Source organism: Lontra canadensis, unplaced genomic scaffold (assembly GCF_010015895.1).
Source record: "Lontra canadensis isolate GAN:19392208 unplaced genomic scaffold, GSC_riverotter_1.0 scaffold74, whole genome shotgun sequence".
In the NCBI taxonomy this organism is placed as follows: domain Eukaryota; kingdom Metazoa; phylum Chordata; class Mammalia; order Carnivora; family Mustelidae; genus Lontra; species Lontra canadensis.
In genome coordinates, this window is record NW_022631068.1 from 2,114,090 (window position 1) to 2,132,398 (window position 18,309).

An 18,309-nucleotide genomic window follows, 5' to 3' on the forward strand; every position below is an offset into this window, starting at 1 on the left:
GTGGCCCGAGCCTTGTCAGTGTGAGGGGCCCACGGGCTGACTGCGGGCAGCCGCCCCGCCCTCTGCCCTGCCGCCCACTGACCTTCTGTCCCGGGGAGATGAGGGCGTTGACGTGCTTCAGCACCGGCTTCAGGGAGCTGTCGTAGCGCACACTGAGGTTCTGGATCTGGATCTTCCCTTGGTCGGGCCAGTTCTTTGGGATGAGCGAGGGTGCTGGGGGCCAGACCGGGGCTCAGCCAGCAGATCCAGGCGGCAGCCGGTAACCAGAAGGGCCCCCCCTCCCCCTGACGCGCCCCTCGTCTGGGCCTCTCACCCAGCAGCCCCTCGTAGCTCTCCGCTTCTGTTTTCAGGAGCCCATGGATGCGCTTCACGGCCCCCAGCTGGATCTCCATGTCCGCCAGGTTCCTCACCATCCAGTTGAGGTAGTTGGAGACCTGTGGGGAGTCAGCGAGTGCTCGGCCCAACCCCGGCCACCAGGATGGCTCTTCTGTGTGGGCCAGGGGCCCTCAGTGTCTTCTGCTGGCTCTTCAGGGGTCTCCCTTGGAGGCCCAGGGGGTTACAACGAACATGGATCCTGACTCACCACCCGTCTGGGGCCCTGGCCCTGGGTTAGCCCTCCTACCCACAGGGTCCCGCCTGCATCAGATTCACAAGAGCTTGGGGTAGGGCCTGGAGGGCGTCTCTGAGATTCCCCGAGTGCTGACATCTGAGCCCTCCGCTGTCCTGGCTGCTGCTACTCACCATTAGGGCATAGGTAAGGCCCAGGCCCACCAGGCCAGCCGAGAGCTCCCTGTGTAGGGAGTTGGAGATGGAGGTCACGGCTGCGATGAGGACCACACAGGCACCAATGTACTCCTGTGGAGGGAAGTGAGCCGGTGTGGGCCCTCAGGGGTCGAAGCCACAGGGGCCCCCCAATGCACTTCACTCCCTTCAGGGAGGGGAGAAACTCAGCAGAGACTCTACCCCAGCCCAGCAACACACCTACATGTCATCAGATATGCAGGAGGCCTTGAAGGCCGGAGCCCCAGGAGACAACGTATGTAACGTTTCTGGTGCCCACTCCCAGCCATCTGCGCAGGCCTGACCAGGCAGCCTCACCAGCTGGCCCACACAGGTCTTATGGCCCACTTCAGACACATACTCGTCACAGTGAAACACACAGCTCTTCTGGCTACTGGCGCACACCTCAGGTGCACAAGCCGCTGGGCGGGGATGGGGAAGAGGAGGCTCTGGTCAGACACAGGGAGGGAAGCCAGGGCTGGGAGAAGCAGGAGGACTTGGTGCCTGCCCTGTATGCACACACGAGCTGCTATCCCACCCTCTCTTCCTGCCCTCTCGTCCATGTTTGGCCCTTGCTCTGACTCCACACCCCTATCAGAAGCCCTTGTCCTGGGGCCCGGGGTGGGGGTGGGTGGACTTGCCATGCGGACTTCTAGCCATCTGTTAGCAGCCGTGAGGAAGAGGGAGGCGATGTTATTGGAGTCCGTATATTCCAAGAGCTTCTGCTGGAACTTAGCCTCATACCTGGAGGGAGGATGGGGAGGGTCTGAAGGTCACATGGCCCCCAGGCCTCTCTTTACTTACAAAGAAGCAGCCAGGAAACATGCCGTGTCTGACGTTATGTAGGCCATTCCCCTCTGGTCGGCCCTTCCAGCAACTTGCTGCTTGATTCAGACTTGTCCAGACTCCCACCTACTTTAAACTCCTGCTTTCACCCCAAGACCCATTCTTCTCCCTAGGGTCTCGCTATTACAGTAAAGCACCTTCTGACCGCCTACACGACCAGGCCAGAAACCGAGGAATCATCTGGATTCACAACCAATCCCTCTACAAGACTTCTCACTTCTGCCTCCAAAGTAGGCCTTGCTTCTGCCTGCCTCTCTCCTGCTTGTTGTTCACCACAAACTCACCGGGCCTACTGCGTCAGCTTCCCCGTAGGTTTACCTGTGGTCCCCCCTGCTCTGCTGACAGCAGCCGGCATGATCTTTATAAATCATAAATTACATTCCATCTCTCTCCTGCTTAGAATATCAATGGCTCCGAGGCCAAAGACCCACCTCCTTGCCGAGAGCCTGTGGGAGATCCTTCCATGCCACAAATCCCCTTGCTCACTGCTTTGCAGCCACAGAAATTACAATAATTTATTACTTGCCCTTTCTCAGTTTTGTCACAATACCAAGTTCTTTCTCACCCCGGGGCCTTTCACACGCTGTCCCCTCGGCCTGGAATCCTTTCTCCTCCACTCTTCACAAGGCTGACTCCTCTCAGCCTTCAGGCTTTACCTCAAATGACATCTCCCCAGGGTGGCCTTTCCCGGACCGTTGTTCTCCCTTTCTGCAACCTGTTTGTTTCATAACCTCTGTTCATGTGTTCATTTCTCTAGGGGCTTATCTCCCTCACGAGACTGTAAACTTAGGGGAATGGAACCCACGGCTGTTATGCTCATAAGGCATCCCTAGCACCTGTCACTGTCAATAAATACTTGCTGAATGAACAAATGGAACCTTCCTTGACCCTCTAAGGTAGCTGGGATCTCTCTGTACAAGGAAGGAACTCTGGAGGCTTCTTTCCTTTGCTTGTGCCCTTATCATTCTGCCTGCATTACTTTGAATGGACTTGGTTTTTCTCTCTCTGTAGCCTGGGCTCCTGGCCTCACTCTCCCTGGCCACTCCCTCACCCCAGGCTGGCTTAGCCGGGCCCAGAGGAGGTGGCAGAGAGCGCTTGTTTCATGATGAGTGAAGGAACAAATCCAAGCCAAAGCTGTCTTAGCACTGGCCTCAGGGAAACAACGGGGGACGCGGAGGGCTCAAGACAAACCTAACCGTGCATTTGCTTTTCACTCTTGGAAGGTGTTTGCTCTGCTTTGATTACTTCTGGGTGGAGGGGCTGTGCCTGACCCACGTGTCTGAGGACAGCCCAGTGAGTCTCTGAGGTGTGAGAGAGTGTACGATCGCACAGCCACGGTGGTGTGATGTGGCTGAGGCACGTGTGCAGCCTCATGTGAAGGCTGTGAATGAGCCCGTGCTGAAGCTGTCTGCCTGCGTGTGCACGTGTGTGTGGCGGGCAAGCCTGAGGGGTGGGTGTGTGTGAGGGTGTGTAGGAGGTGTGCGACGGTGTGAGGAACCTGGAGAGTCCCAGCATGGGGCCGTGCAGACTTTGGATTCTTAGCCTTCTTACTTAAGGGCTGTGTGTCAGGACCAAGACTCAGTTTCCTCATTAGTAAAATGGGGACAGTAATTGTTCCCACCTGGGCTGAAACAGCCTCTGAGCCCAACACTGAGTCGGGGGCTGAGGTACTCTGGAAACTTTTCTGGGAAAAGACATGGCTTGCTAGAGAAGCCAGAAGGACCCAGAGGCCTGGGTTCCAGGCCTAGCACTGGCTCTGACCATGTGTGTGACCTCAGGTTGGTGACTCAGGCTTGTCTGTTGAGCGTGGCTGCTCGAAGTCATGTCAGGGGGCTTCTGTGAGCATTCAGTGCGATAACACACATATAGCCCTTAGCACAGTGCCTGGCATGTGTTAGGCGCACAATCAGTAAATGCTAGTCAGCTCTCAACAGGGCAGGCTGCTGGGCAAAAGCCAATGAATTAAACACACACAAGGAGGACCAAAACATCCTTCATCCACATGTAAAGATCTCCCAGTGTGTCAGTGTAGAGGGCCTGGGAGGCCTCACCGGGCAGCGGCTCCCCTGACTGACCACAGGAGGCGGGAGGTGGCATCCACTCAGATCCTACTGAGAGAGTCTGGCCCTCTGGAGGAGAGGCACAATCCCTCTGCCCCAGGCCCAGCCTGAAGGCTGCTGGGACAGCCTGCGTAAAAGCAACAGTACTAAGGCTGAGTAGAGGCCAGGCCTGGGAGTGGCCCTGAGAGTCAAAGGACCTGGGAAGTGCAGGAAGGGGCCTCGGAGGAGACCTGAGCGTCATGCCAGGTTCCAAGGGGCTTCTGTGTGGAAGGCGGCATAGGACCGTCCAGGGAGCAGAGCCAAGGCCAGGGCAGAGCTCTGTGTCACTTTGCTTTACTCAGACAAGACCCCTAAGAGGATATTTCACTGGCACAGATGGCCCAGGGAGTGAATGGGGCCACAAGTGCTGCACTGCGGGCCTGGGCACCTCTCCTAGAGTTTTGAGGCTTGGAGGGAGAAGACACAAGCCTCCCGGATTTCTCTTGGCTGGTCCTTGAGCCCTAGGGTTACTCCTGGACATGGGACTTGGTGTCGCATGCTTACTGTCATACCCTACACAGCTGTGTCATCCTAAAAATAATCTGGAATCACTCTCTGAGTGAGGCTTAGAGACCAGAGTCCAACTATCTTGGGCAGGGGCCTCTGGCCTGTTTTTTGAGATGCTCAAATACAGCAGACGGATGCTGGGGCAAGGAGCAATAGCCCGTCTACTCCCCAGGTGACCTCAGATGCTCCTATCCAGCCCAATGTCATGATCAAGGGTAGGAAGCAGGGGCACTGAAGTTTTGGGGGGGAATTCCCCCAGCTCGGTGAACTTTTCTTTACCCTTTGATGCTGGCTCCAACATCTCTTCCATGAAGCCTTGGGTGAGTGCCTCCCTTCTATGATCCCATAGTCTGCATTCCCCTTTCTCTCTGAGTACCTGTCACATGGGTTTCTCCTGACTTGCTCAGAGCTGGGATTATAAATGCCTCCAGGACAAGGACTCATCTGACTCATCTCTGTCTTTTTAGTACGTGGCTTGGGTTTTAGCTCAGTACCTGTTTACAGAATGAATGGACAGATTCAAGTCCAGGCTTTAGAGGACCTTACGCAGGAGGGGCTGTGCAGTGCCTCTGAGCCTCAGCTTCTTTACTTTAGAAATGGGAATAACCACCTTGACTGTCTTGGACTGCAGTGCAGAATGAATGAGACTGGCATGTTAATTACAGTGTCCAAGTCACTGGCGATTCTCAGTACCAGACGGCCATAGGGCTGGCTCGCATGATGGAAAACCCTTTCAAGCGTGGATATGTGAGCAATACTTTCCAGCTTTGTTCCTTTTCATGTCCTGCCTTAGTTCACAGAGGCTCTGGACTTGGCGGCAGGGCTGAGATTTTCCTCTCTGGGTCAAACAGTGGAGCCCACTGGACCTGACCCACTGGTGGACATTGTCAAGGCTGCGGGGCCTGAAGAGGGGTTGGGAGATGCGTGTCCCAGGCCTTCCTAAGCCAAGCCCTGACACCCAAATCACATGACCCATGGCCCCGGCCCCACCCCACCCATCCCCACCTTGGGGTAAATCTGGTACCTGAAGGCCCGGATGGTGGTGAGACCTTCCACGGTTTCAGCAAAGTGGGAGAGCAGGGGGAGCTGCGTGGTGTCGTCCAGCTGCTGCAGGTCCCTGTGCAGGGAGCAGAGCAGAATGGTCAGGAGGGGGATGCAGGGCTCAGCCCAGATCTGAATCCCAGCTCCCCCTGCCCAACCACTGTGTGAGCAAATGGCTTCGCCTGTCCAGGTCTCAGCGTGTCCCCTGTAGAGAGAGGGAAGCCAACAGTGCCACCCCAGCAAAATGCTCAAACAGCATGCCAGGGCAGGCGCTGTGACTGCGGGCACCGTTTGCCTCCCATGTGTGTCTGTCCCTCACTCTGCAGTAAGGCAGGGCAGGCATGGTGGGTTCTCTCTCACGGGGGATGGGGTGGGGTGGCAAGGAGCAACCTGAACCTTGAGACGCTAGCGAAAGGAGCAGAAAGACCTAACGCAAAGCTTCCAGTCCCTTCTGGCTAACCACAATCAGTTCAGGCACATCACGGGGCCGGTATCTACAAGGGGAAATGCCAGAGGTTTCCACGGCAACAAGGTTGCCCCCTGCTCCCCACAGCTGCTCGTGGACAAGCACATCAGTGCCAGGCAGGTCAGGCTAGGATGCGAGAGTAAGCATTCCTGAACAGGCTGTCCCCAGGGCAGAGTGGATGCCTGGGGCACAGAGTGGTTTCTCTGGCAGAAGGAATGAACTTTGTAAAACAGCTTGTACAGTGCTTACAAAGCCACAGTGATCTGTGAACACTGATGGGCTCCTTCTGGGTGCTACACTATCCAGCATACGAATTGTGATCCACATGGGCAATGTAATTGTGGCCAAAATGTATCTAAATTTAATTGTTTGTATTGATAATCGGCATTTTGGCTCCAGTTACTAATCAACTATGTACACTTGGAAAAGGTACTTAAGCTTTTGATCATAACCTGCGGTAAGAAATGCATTTCATACTCCAAATCAGTGCACATGCACGCACACACACACACACACACACACACTCCTACACGACCCAAAGGTTTCATGAAGCAAACTTACTGATATTCTGTGCACACAGCCCGACACGCTCTGTCCAATTTCATTTGTTACAAATGCCGGCTGTGATCTATGATACTGATTTCATGACCCCCTGATAGGTTGCACCTGGCAGTTTGATAAGCGCTGGTCTAGAAATTCTTTCAGGTTCTCCTGACAATCATTTGGACCTATGAGTTTAACAGAATCACTCCCAGAAAGAACTTCTGGAGACTGTTCTTAGAAAATTTTGAGTAGGAAAGGAGCCTTTGTGAGTCGAAGGCTCCTGAGGGCAAATGTGATCACTGTGAAAGGCTCCCTCGAGTCAAGGCTCCCAGGTATGCTCTGGCCACCACAGGCTGGGAGGTACCTCGGCCTGGCAGGTACTGTTGCCATAACACCCCTGCCATCAGGTGCCCTCAGTTTCATGCATCAGCAACCAGCCTGGTCACTGGACTCCTACGACCCTCCTGAGAAGGATTTTGGCAAAAATGAATGAAAAATAAAGGGCATAACGATGTGTATACATCCTGACCTAGCAATTCCACTCCTGACCGTACCTCCTAAGGAAATAGTTTTGATATTAACGGCAGTGTGTGTGTGTATGCGTGCACGCGTGCGCACATGCACTCTGACAGGTGGTTACATCAGGCTGGTGGAAGATGAATCTCTCTTTCCTTCATTTCTATGTTCCTTTCCATGGGGAACCCAATTCTACTACTGTCTGATGATTACTCTAGTAAGAGTACCCAACTGCCCATCGAAGAGCACCTCCATCCCCCCTCCCCTGAGGCTGGCAAAGGCTGCCATCACCTGGACGCAACCCGGAAGTACTTCTGGATGAAGTAGCACACCACGGCCAGGGGCAAGAGGGCCACGAGGAACACAGGCGTGACGTAGGAGATGACAGCCAGGGCTGAGACGCAGAGCAGGGTGGAGCGGCTCAGGCACTCCAGCGTGGATGGGATGTGCTGTCGGAGGGGAAGGTGAGAGAGGGAGGTGAGTTGTGGTGTTTTTCTTCAGTGTGTTACCTGCCGCCATGTTTTGCTCTCTCACAGGCACACGTCTCATCTCTCCAGCTACACTGTAGGCTCCCTGAAAGCAGGAATCAGGACTTTGTCTCCTCACCATCTAGTACGATGATAAACCAAAAACACAAGCTGAATCGAAAGGAATGTTCACCACAAAAGCAGTCACCTTGGTTCAGACTACACTGGAACCTTACTGATGTGAGCCAGGGGGTACTGGATGGAAGCCAAAGGGCTGTGGTTTCCCTCAGTCTTATCACGACAGCTTCACAGGGGCAGCCCCAGGCCCTCAGGCAGCCTTGTAATCAGATTGGAACCCGCTGGGTTGGTCTCACAGGGCTCTGAGCACCACCAGATCTGGGGAAGCCAGCCCCAGAGAAGAGATGTGTGGGGGCTGGCCTCTCTGAACTGGGGAAATGGGTCACAGTCTTGTGTACCTGGTCGATGGTGTTACAGTCAGCTGAAAATCTATTCAGGATGCTTCCAAGGGGCGTGGTCTCAAAAAACCTAAGAGGAAACCAGAAGAAGTTAGTCATCCGTTTATTGATTTCCTTCCTGTTTATTGAATGAGGGTAGTTATTTCTTTTATTTTAGTGTCTCTGGGGTCATTTCTGGGTCTGGCTTCCTGGGGTGGCTCCCTTTGCAAGTCTGTCAATACCTGTCTGGCCTGTGTCCCTGAGAATTCCTACAGCTGCCCAGGGGTGCCGCCGCTCACTAACTTCTCTGGCTCTCAGGCCCATGTATGATGGCCCCCTTCCTCAGCTGTTTGCTCAGCCTGCCTCGCTCAGCAGCTGTGCTGGGGACACCGAGTCTTCTCCAGAGGGACAATCTGCCAGGGTGAACCGGGCCCTGGGGACAGCCTGTCATCTGGCTGACCCTTCGAGGCTACTCTGGTTGTCATCACTCTGGCCATGAGCCAGAACAGCCCCACCCCTAACCAGAGGATTTCAGAAGCTCCGCTCTGGGACAAGTAGAGGGTGACTAAACGTTGGGGTCATGTGTGTGGGCCACAGAAAGCTCATGAGACTGAAAAGTAAAAAGTGTCATCAGATGGTGAGGCCTGGCATTGACAAGGGGCCAAATAACCTGTTTGCCTGTCGTGCTTTAAAACTGAGTCAGCCAGTCGATTGGGCAGGGACCACCTTAGAACTGTTTCACATCAAGTGGCCTTTGGGATTTTTATCCATCCCATTGCAGGAGTGGAAATCATGTCCCCATGTCCCCAGTGTAGGAACCTGCAGGCTGGCTGAGGGAGGAGGGGGAGAGCTGAATCTGTGGGTGGCGACGGGCAGATGGTACCTGCCCGGGAAAGGGAAACTTACATCGATGTGGAGCCTGCAGATTCTCACTCTGCTGAAGGGCTGTCATGACAGTTAGATGAGCGTGTGTGGCTGAGTAAATGCTGGTTTTCCTTGCCTTCTGCCCCAAGGAGGACACTTTCACACACACTGTCTCCTTGAACCCCACCCCCTCCAGCCTGTGACCGAGGTTGCTTATGTCCACTTTACAGACGGGAAAACTGAGGCCCAGAGACCAGTGACTTGCCCACAGCCCAGCATGGCTCGGGAGAGGGTACCTCATGGGAGCCAGGATGATCCGGTTCAGCAGGCTGCGGTGCAAACTTTTGGCCACCTTTAGCCCTGTCCACTCTACTGTGACAGACGTGACAAGGCACAACACGATGCCCAAGCTGCAGAGCACAGTGAACACCATGGCGTAGACCGTCTGGTCAAGGGTGCACTCCTGGGCCGGGCAGAGAACGAGGCAGGGTCCTGGGGGTGTCCGAGGCTCAGCCCTCTCCCCCCGCTGGCCCCAGCCCTAGGGCAGCTGGCCGCACCTGGCTGAGCGAGCAGTTCCCGGCCACAGGGCTCAGGGTCAGGGCGCTGTCGGTCCACTTGGCCAGCCAGTAGTCAATGGCCACCAAGACCATGTGCTTGAGCAGCTGGGAGAAGACAAGCAGAGACAGAAGCAGGACGCCGGCAGATGATAAATACTTGGCACAGGCTCGCCACGGGATCTTGGCCCGCTGGTGCAGCACTGAAGACAGGTTGTCCTCCTCATCGCTCTCAGCTCCCTCCTCTGCAGGGCACAAGAACCCACCCTGTGGCTTCCCATTTCGTGTCCCTCTGAGGGCAAAACTGGGGCATGTTATCCCCACTTACAGATGGGAAAACCGAGGCACAGAGAAGGGAAGGGATTTAGTGGAAGTCACGCTATCTCACCACCCCCAGAACACTGAACCTTTGTCTCCCCATGGTCCATCAAACCTCAGGCCATGATGTCACTGCTAGTCCCATTGTCTGTACCTTCCTCCTCTTCCTCATCCTGCAGGAGGCCATCCCTTGAGGACATGGCTCGGCGCAGGCCCTGAGATGGCTCTGTGGCTTTTCTCTCCATGACAGTCTCCTGAAAGACAGAGGGAACCTGGTCAATGTCCTCAGAATGTGCAGAGGGAAAAAGGGAAAGTGGAGGGCAGCCACCCCTGGCAATGACCAGTGTCATGTTTCCAGGGTGTCCCCACCTGTGAGAAGGTCCAGATAGACACAAGTTTTTCTTGCCAGAATTTACTCCTCCCCATTTATCTACTAACGATATCCCAAATGTTCTTGTGGGAGACCATCTCTCCCCTATTCTTTAGTCCCTGTGACTCAGGTGGACTGATCATTCTCCCTGGCTCTGGGGCTGGGGACGAGACCCAGGGCTGGCCTATCTCACATTCTTCATCCCTGGACACAGTGATTTAGTCAAGGTGGGCACAGGACCAAAGTGGACAAAGGAGAGTTAGCCTGAGGATTTCTGATGTACTGTTGTGACAGAGGTACTCTCTTGCAAAGGGAGGTGTTGAGTTGGGAGAATGTAAGCCCGAGGCTGCTGACAGCTCTCTCGCCACCATGAGAACGAGGATGGTCTGAGGGGAGCAGAGCCAAGGAAGGAAAGAAACAGGTTTCGGATAACTACCTGGATCCAGATGTACCTGAAGCTGATCCTTTTTACTTTCATGAACCAGAAAGTCTTCACCTCTCTCCTTTTCTGCTTTGCCAGTTTGAGTTGATTCCCTGGAATTTTATAACTGAATGGTTTCTGACTATTTCAGGATAAGGGGAAAGCATCCACCTGAGTCTGCCCTGAGTAGCTAGAATAAGTACTGGCCCTCCTCTGGTAGGAGGGAGTTCACGCTCAGCTCTCACATCTGTCCTTTGGGGGGTTCCCTAGGGCAATGAGGGCAGGAAGGCCTTTACGTGTTCAGGTTCTAACAGAAACTTCTCCTCAGAGGGAGGCTGCCTTGCCCTTAGGACATACTCACTTTCTCCAGCTCTTGGTCCTGCCGGTTCATGAGGGTCTTCCAGTGCTCAAAGAGCTGGCACTCAGACCTCTGGAAATCCTTGAGTGTGCCCTCCCTCTGGATGGTGCCGTCCTTCATGGCAATGATCTGGAAAGGCAGAAATAGATCCAGCCCTGGGGCTGAACGGGAACAGGGAGTGGCGGTCACACACACCCCCCCTCACCAGGGAGTCTGAGAGGGACCCATACTCATCCTCTCCCCCACCATGACTGGCTGCTGGCTTTCCCACTGTGGTCCTCACCGACACACTCCCAGGGTCTAGAGGTCTGTGCTTCTGGGAGATAATTCTCAGTGGCTGTCCCAGGATTGCTAAGAGGGTTTGCAGAGCAAATTGGTGGCTCTTGGTCAAGCCATCTGATTCCTTGCTAGGATGGCACCAGGGGCAGCTGTTTTTACACACTCAATAGCTAATTGCATCCTACCTCTAGCACTTCCTGACTGCACTTGTCTGGTAGGTTCCACCAGTGGTTGACAAAGTGCCTATTGGTCTAAGGGTGTGTGGCCATATCTCTTCGAAATCATAAAACTGATTTTATTTGAAAGACTCAATGTTTCCCATTCATAGACACTCGTCATTAATTCAGAGACCCTCCCCAGCTCCTTTATCTCCGCCCCCCCCCCCCACCAACCCAGCTGCTTCTGGGGTGTGAGGTGCGATGCCGGGAGTCTTGCTGTCTGACATGTCAAGGAACCAGTCATGCCTTTGTCTGCCTTCTTTGGACTAAAGATTGTCCCGAACTGCTTTGCCAAGGTCACTATGGAAACTCAGTCACAGACCTTCTGCACCTGTTATAATAGGTTTTTTTTTTTTTTTTAAGATTTTATTTATTTATTTGAAAGAGAGGCAGTGAGAGAGAGCATGAGCGAGGAGAAGGTCAGAGGGAGAAGCAGACTCCCCGTGGAGCCGGGAGCCCGATGCGGGACTCGATCCCGGGACTCCGAGATCATGACCTGAGCTGAAAGCAGTTGTCCAACCAACTGAGCCACCCAGGCGTCCCTGTTATAATAGTTTTAAAAAGTAGAAGGAAGATGTAGGCCCATTTAGCACAAGCTTAAAGATCAATTTTCAGGGGCAAATGTATACAGGAGTCTTGCAAGGCCCAGATTTTAAATTCACATGATTTCAATCTTAAAGTTTAAATGCTTTCCAATTAGGGGCACCTGGGTGGCTCAGTGGGGTTAAGCCTCTGCCTTCGGCTCAGGTCATGATCTCAGGGTCCTGGGATCAAGCCCCACATTGGGCTCTCTGCTCAGCAGGGAGCCTACTTCCCCTTCTCTCTCTGCCTGCTGCTCTGCCTACTTGTGATCTCTCTCTCTGGCAAATAAACAAATAAAAAATCTTTAAATGCTTTCCAATTGAGAAGTAACTGTTGTCTCCATATTGAGGAGTACAGAAATTTAGTTAAGATGGGGTTTCACAAAATTGCATTCACTGCAAACTGATAACACTGAAGTTTCCACTACGACTTGCATTATTTGTTCCCATATTTTCCACCCGATCTTGACTTAAATGCATCCAACCCTCAGTGGGTCAGAGGGCAGGAAGATGGCTCTCCCATCCAAATAAGCATTCCCGAGGCGAGGGGAGATGAATCATCAAACTAAGCCATAAGTAGAAGGTAGGAATGGAGTGTCTGCTTCTTTCTGAGACTTCTTGGTGCCAGACTGGCATGCACCCACAGGGGCCCCAGGTGAGGAAGGGAACATCTGCAGCTCTAAGGGATACCAAATCCTTGGCCTGTATAGGACTTGCTTGAGTAACCCTGCCTGCTTGGAGCCATTCAGCATGGATCTCTTCTGCTTTGTGGCCCTCAGGAAGAGCTATGGAGACACTGACTCCTTTGAAGATGTCCTACTGCCTCTCCCACCTCGGCCCTCCATAGCTTGACCTCCTGTGGCCCCTCACCCAATCTGCATGTGGCAGGTACTGGAGCTTGTGTGTCACTAGGACCACTGTCCTCTTGTCATCCTGGAGTAGCTCAAGGATCCCGGCCTGCATCAGGTGGTCACTCAGGTGCACATCCAGAGCTGAGAAGGGGTCATCCTGGGCAGAGGGGAGAAGGTGGGGGCAGGGGGAGGGGGAGGGGAAACAGTGAGAATAAAACCCCTCAGAATTACACCAGCTCCGGTCCAGGGACTGACACTGGTTAGCTATATGGCCTTGGACAATGTACTTAACCTCTCTGGGTTTTAGATGTCTCGTCTTAAAATGTGGCTGTTGTCAGTTACCGCTCTCAAACAGATTTAATCATAGGCACTTCCTGACTCCTGAACCTTCAATAGCTCCCCATTGCCTTTGAAGTCCAATTTCCTTAACATGATGATCTAGGCGCTCTACTACCGGCTCCGTCGGTCTGGTCTCACTTATCTGACCTGTCCAAGCTCCCTGTACTCCAGGTTTCCAGAGAACTTGCCACTCCAAGGTTTTTAACCTATGATTTTTCCTCTGCCCAAAGTGCCATTTTACCTTTTGTCTGTCTGGTGACTCATCCCTCAGTGCTCTATCCTAGCTCTTCCTGTGTCCTTTCTTGACTTCAATGCCTAGGCTTCCCTCCTCTCAATTCCAGTTGTGATAGTTATCTGTCCACTCCTGTGAGGACACCCCTTATGCTCGTACCAGGTAGAATAAGAGCTTAATACAACTTTGCTGAAATTAACGGCAATCTCCACTTTACTTCTAACAAAAGCTCACATAAGACCATGAATAGGTTGGTACTTTGTAAAGGGCTATGTCAGAGGGTAACAAAGACTACGAAACTTTACATTTTGAAGTGTGTTTCATAGGGAGCATTTATGTGTATTGAGGGCAGGCGGGGAAAAGAATAAAACCAGGTTCAGAGACCCGATGTTCCTTCTTCTGACTCCCTACCCAAATGGCCTTCCTCTTCCCTTCTGTTTCACTGACTCCCTCTTCAAGTTCTTCCTCCAGGAAGCTCTCCCTGATTATTCTAGCCCTCACCATTGTCTCCTTAGACAAGTCTCCTCATAGACTGTGCCACAGTTTGGCTTTCAGCTGGGCTGTGGCTCTCAAGTGTGGGTGAGATCTATCTCCCTAGTTAGACTCTACCTCTTTGAGGCCAAGAGCTGGCTCTCCGAATTCCTCAGTATCAACCAAAGCACCTAACACAGAACTTGGCATGAAATAAGGCAGATATAGCTAATAAGGGGTTCTCATGTTTGACTGTTAATGGTTATCTGGAGTGCTGTGTTGAGAAGGATTCTGAGGCCAAGTTAAGTTTCCCAAAGAAACTTAATGTGGGGTTTCACAGAATTGCTTTCATTGATAATGCTGAATTTTCTATTACTACTGCTGTGATCAATTAGCAATGTCTGCTCTGGGCATGGGATGGGAAGCGGCACATACATTCCACGTGTTCTAGCGGGGCTAACTAAGTGTTGACAGTCTGGGGCTGCCCTACAAGGAGGAAGCCTGTAATTACCACACATCTCCCTTCACGGCTGCTGCAGAGTTCAGTGCAAAGTCCACAGAGGGTCATTTGCACTATCCTTGCCTTAGTTTCCCCATCAGCGATTAGCTGATATCTCTGGCAGGAGAGGGAGTTGCTGGGTGGTGGTGGTGGTGGTGGTGGTGGTGGTGTGTGTGTGTGTGTGTGTGTCCAGGCAGTGCGTCAGGGAGGACCCGAAGGAGGACACCGGCTAAGACACTCACCAAGAAGACAACGTTGGTGTGCTGGTACAGGGCTCGGGCCACACTGATTCGCTGGCGTTGACCACCAGACAGGTTGATGCCCTGTGATTGAAGGAGAGGAAAGGTCACACTCTCAGAGCCCCTCAGGAAAGACTGTCCTGACCCTCACCTCTTGACTGTGAGCTCTTTGAGGGGGTGGCCTGGCTCTCTCCACCTCTTTGACCCCTCCTCACCACACGTGAAGAGAGGAGGGACTTAATACAAATTTACTAAATTCATTCCGAAGTGGAGAGCGGGAACCCCACATCTTTGGAGATTCATCATTTAGGGACCATCTGACCAGTGACAACTCAGACACAGGAAGCAGGGATTTAAATTATACAGAAGGACAGTTGTGGGAGAATCCATATGCCTGAGCTTACGGAGGAGGGGCCCCACCTGGCCAGGGTACATGAAGGAGATGACCCTGGGCCTATCGTAGTATCCTGTGGGCCCTTAGAATACACGTGAGGCATGAATGAAGGCGATACCAAGTCATCTCCAGCCCACAAAAGCACGAGTTGCAAACCTGTCGAGGACGGCCAGCAGCCCAGGGCTTGAGACCATTCTGACCTCACTGCAGGCAGCTCTTCCACCTTTCCCCTCTCTTAATTTCCAGTCACCTGCTTTCCCTGAGAATCATCTCCGGACATGCTGGGGGTCAGGGGAGCTTGGCCCTACCTTGCACAAAACCCCATAGAGGTTGCTACTAACCCGTTCCCCAATCTGAGTCTGGTCTCCATGGGGCAGGATGTCGATGTCCGGCTGCAGGGAGCAGGCTTCAATGACCATTTTGTACCTGGAGTGGTTGGAGGGGGGGGTGGGATGTGGCGGGTGGGGGCGGACACAGCCGGTCAGCCTGGCCAGAGTGGGGCCTGACCACATGCACTGGGCCATTAACTTTGGGGCAGCTGGTCTCAGGGAGAGCCATGGCCTTAATGGCCTCCTGCTTGGGTGCAAACAAATACCACGTGAGTGTGAAAAGAGCTGAGGGCAGCACCTCACAGAGTCTTCGGGCCAGTTAAATATTTGAAGGATGAAATTGGATAGTAGCAAATATGCCATGTAAGTGATAAGAGGGGGCCCCGGGCCCCTGGGCAGTGGGAGAAGCTGCGGCCAGAGCCCACACTGGGGGCACGGCCAGGGAAAATCACTGCTGGTAAGCTTTGGCAGTAATGATGATGGCTGATCAAATATTTGGCCAGCCTGCTCCTCTCCTACTTCCCTGGGCAGCTCTTAGCTTGGGCAGATGCCAGCCAGGGTGCATGGAGGCATCAGAGTGTCTAGGTGACATGTAATTGGGTGTCAGGCAGCCTTGGATTTGAGACCCATTTCTCTCACTTATTGGCTGGGTGGCTCTGGGCAAGTTACCTAACTTTTCTGAGCCTTGTAAAAAGAGGGTAATCATAGTAGCTTCCTGCTGGGGCGGTTGTGAGCATTAGAGGAAGCCACGCATAGAAAGAGTGGGACATGGCCCTTGACACTCAGGAGCTCAGTGGATGGTAACCATTATTATCATGGGAGGGAAAATAGCACATGAGCTGCAGAGCGGGTGTAGGGAACCATGGGAAGCTGGGTCAGCCTTCCCCTTCGCCCCAAGGTAAGGCACTAGCGCTTCCACACAACGCCCTCACACCCACAGAAGCTAGACCGCCCCGATGCCCAGGCATATCTGAATCATTTCCAGGTGCACCATACGGAACAGGCTAGAATCCAGATAAGCATCCCGGAGAGCAGGACGGCTGGGTATGGGAGATCAATGGAGGCACAAGCAGCCGGCTGGGGCTCTGGCGCCGGGGAGGGCTGTCTGGGGCTTCCCCTGACCAGTTTCTCCCCTCCCCCAGCCTGTCCTCCTCAGAGAGGCTTTTACCGTTGTTTGTTGAAGGGACTCTCAAAGGTGATGTTCTCCTCCACAGTGGCATTTAGCAGCCATGGTTTCTGAGAAGCATAGGCCACGGGGCCTCTCTTCCTGGAATAAAGCAGGTGGGAGCAGGGGAAGCCTTCTCAGGGGCTTGTACTCAGAGGCAGTTGTCAGGCAGATGGCTTAGACCGGGGAGGTGGTGCACCTGGCAGAAATTTCTGTGGCCTCCAGCGGCCTGGGCTGGGCTTGTGTGTTGGGCTCTTGGCAGACTGGGGGGAAGGGGCTCGCAGCCCTGCCCTGCCCTGCCGCCAACCTGTCCCACCCCTGTCACCTATTTCCCCTGAGTCTTCACCCAGAACTGGGAGAAGCCCAAAGTGTGACCAAACCAAGTAATGCCTCAACCCCTAATTTCCTTCTTCCCTGAGAGGCCCTCAAACCACTTGATTTTGACACTAACAGGTAATTGTCCAAGTGGAACTTTTTAAAAATAAGCAGAGCCAAGGAAACCACATTTAGTGTGATCAGGTGTTTGAAGACCAAAGACAAGGGGTGGGGTGGGGGCAATAAAAATGATCTGATGTGAAGGGAGCAGCTTGAGGCCTCTGAACCATCTGGTGGAGCATGGAGCCCCCCTGGGCTTCTATCCTGCAGCTGGGTTGGGCCCTGGGGGGCTGCCTTCAAGAGTTCTGTGTCTCCGGGGCGCCTGGGTGCCTCAGTGGGTTAAAGCCTCTGCCTTCGGCTCGGGTCATGATCCCAGGGTCCTGGGATCGAGCCCCGCATCAGGCTCTCTGCTCAGTGGGGAGCCTGCTTCCCCCTCTCTCTCTGCCTGCCTCTCTGCCTACTTGTGATCTCTGTCAAATGAATAAATAAAATCTTAAAAAAAAAAAAAAAAAGAGTTCTGTGTCTCCCTTGGAAGAACCCCTCTGAGGAAGCCTGCCCAGAGGGCGGCTGCTCCCCGTCACAGTACCTGACGTCCGAGTCGGCCACTGGCTCCCGCTCTGGGCTGCAGCAGGAAGAAAAGACGTAACTTCAGGGCTCCCATGCAAGCACCAACTTCTCCACAGACACCCAGGCTCCTTCAAACCCAGCGTGAGGGTGCCTTTATAGCCCCTGGGACCAAGAATGCAGCCACCCATGTTGCCTGGAGGGGTGTGGGGTGGGGCTTGGCCGTCCTGGGGGAGCCTCTGCTGCCCGACCCTGTGTAGTCACCCCAGTATGTGTGAGATGTGTGAGGAGGGCCCCAGCCAAGAGGGAGAATGGGGGAAAGGCACCAGGGGTGTAAGCGTGTGTGTGTGTGTTTTTGGGGGTGTGTGGGTAATCCTGTGTCAGGAGTATGAAGGCCAACATATGGCTCCTCCAGACACCGGCCTCTGCATCGGCGCTCAAATGCACAGACTCGTCTTAGACAGAGACGAGCTGGGGCAGGGAGGGCTGTCTGGAAAGAGCCGGGCCAGGCCTGCAGTTTGTGTGTGGGAACGTTTGGCCGACAGAGCTCTCGCGGTGGCAGCCAGAGGGCCGAGAAGGGCTCGGGCGTGATGGGAAGCCTCGTGTGGCCCTGTCAGCCGCCGGGCGGTGGAATGTGGGGGAGTCTGTTGGGAGGGGCACAGTCAGCTGCAGCAACTACGTGCCCTGGGCTGCCGGCAACCGCTCTGGTGTCGCCCTTCTATCCCTGTTCTCATCCACAGGTCAGACCTGTCACGTACTGTCAGCTGGGCCTTTTGGCTCAAGAAGCATGGTCACTGTGGCTAGAAAGGCTGGGCCTGTCATCACACCCAGGCACTTGAGGACAAGGTGGGAGAAAGGGCAGAGGAACCACAGAGAAGTGAAACACTCCAGGGTCAGAGAGAAGGCCGGGAGCTTGAGTGTATGTACAAAGTTGAGTCAACATTCCTAGTCCCGGCTTCATGCTGCCGCTTCATGTTCTTGGGAGCTGTGAGGTTGGGGAGGGTTGTGAGGGTCTCGGAGCCTCATTAATCGATTTTACTTGGACTTTTTCAGGCCCATACACTAAACATAAAGCAGTAAGGCCTCATTTTCTGTCTGGCCTGGGGGATTCCACCTCCTCTATCACAGCAATGTTTCTCAACTTTTTTTTTTTTTTTCCAGGAGCACT

General features: G+C 53.7%; 1 protein-coding gene across 5 annotated transcripts in view; it reads right to left on the reverse strand.

Moving 5' to 3' along the window:
• Window positions 1-18,309, reverse strand: part of ABCC8 (ATP binding cassette subfamily C member 8) — a 73,272-nt gene that overhangs the window by 3,920 nt on the left and 51,043 nt on the right. For all 5 annotated transcript variants that reach the window (XM_032881138.1, XM_032881142.1, XM_032881141.1 and 2 more), the window contains 16 exons: window positions 17,164-17,199; window positions 16,206-16,304; window positions 15,050-15,134; window positions 14,318-14,398; window positions 12,554-12,691; window positions 10,609-10,734; window positions 9,611-9,710; window positions 9,142-9,383; window positions 8,881-9,047; window positions 7,742-7,811; window positions 7,090-7,247; window positions 5,257-5,349; window positions 1,422-1,524; window positions 742-855; window positions 314-434; window positions 83-213 (listed from right to left, as the gene is read on the reverse strand). In XM_032881138.1, the coding sequence (XP_032737029.1) occupies window positions 83-213; window positions 314-434; window positions 742-855; window positions 1,422-1,524; window positions 5,257-5,349; window positions 7,090-7,247; window positions 7,742-7,811; window positions 8,881-9,047; window positions 9,142-9,383; window positions 9,611-9,710; window positions 10,609-10,734; window positions 12,554-12,691; window positions 14,318-14,398; window positions 15,050-15,134; window positions 16,206-16,304; window positions 17,164-17,199 (1,864 nt within the window). The remainder of the gene's footprint in view (window positions 1-82; window positions 214-313; window positions 435-741; window positions 856-1,421; window positions 1,525-5,256; window positions 5,350-7,089; window positions 7,248-7,741; window positions 7,812-8,880; window positions 9,048-9,141; window positions 9,384-9,610; window positions 9,711-10,608; window positions 10,735-12,553; window positions 12,692-14,317; window positions 14,399-15,049; window positions 15,135-16,205; window positions 16,305-17,163; window positions 17,200-18,309) is intronic.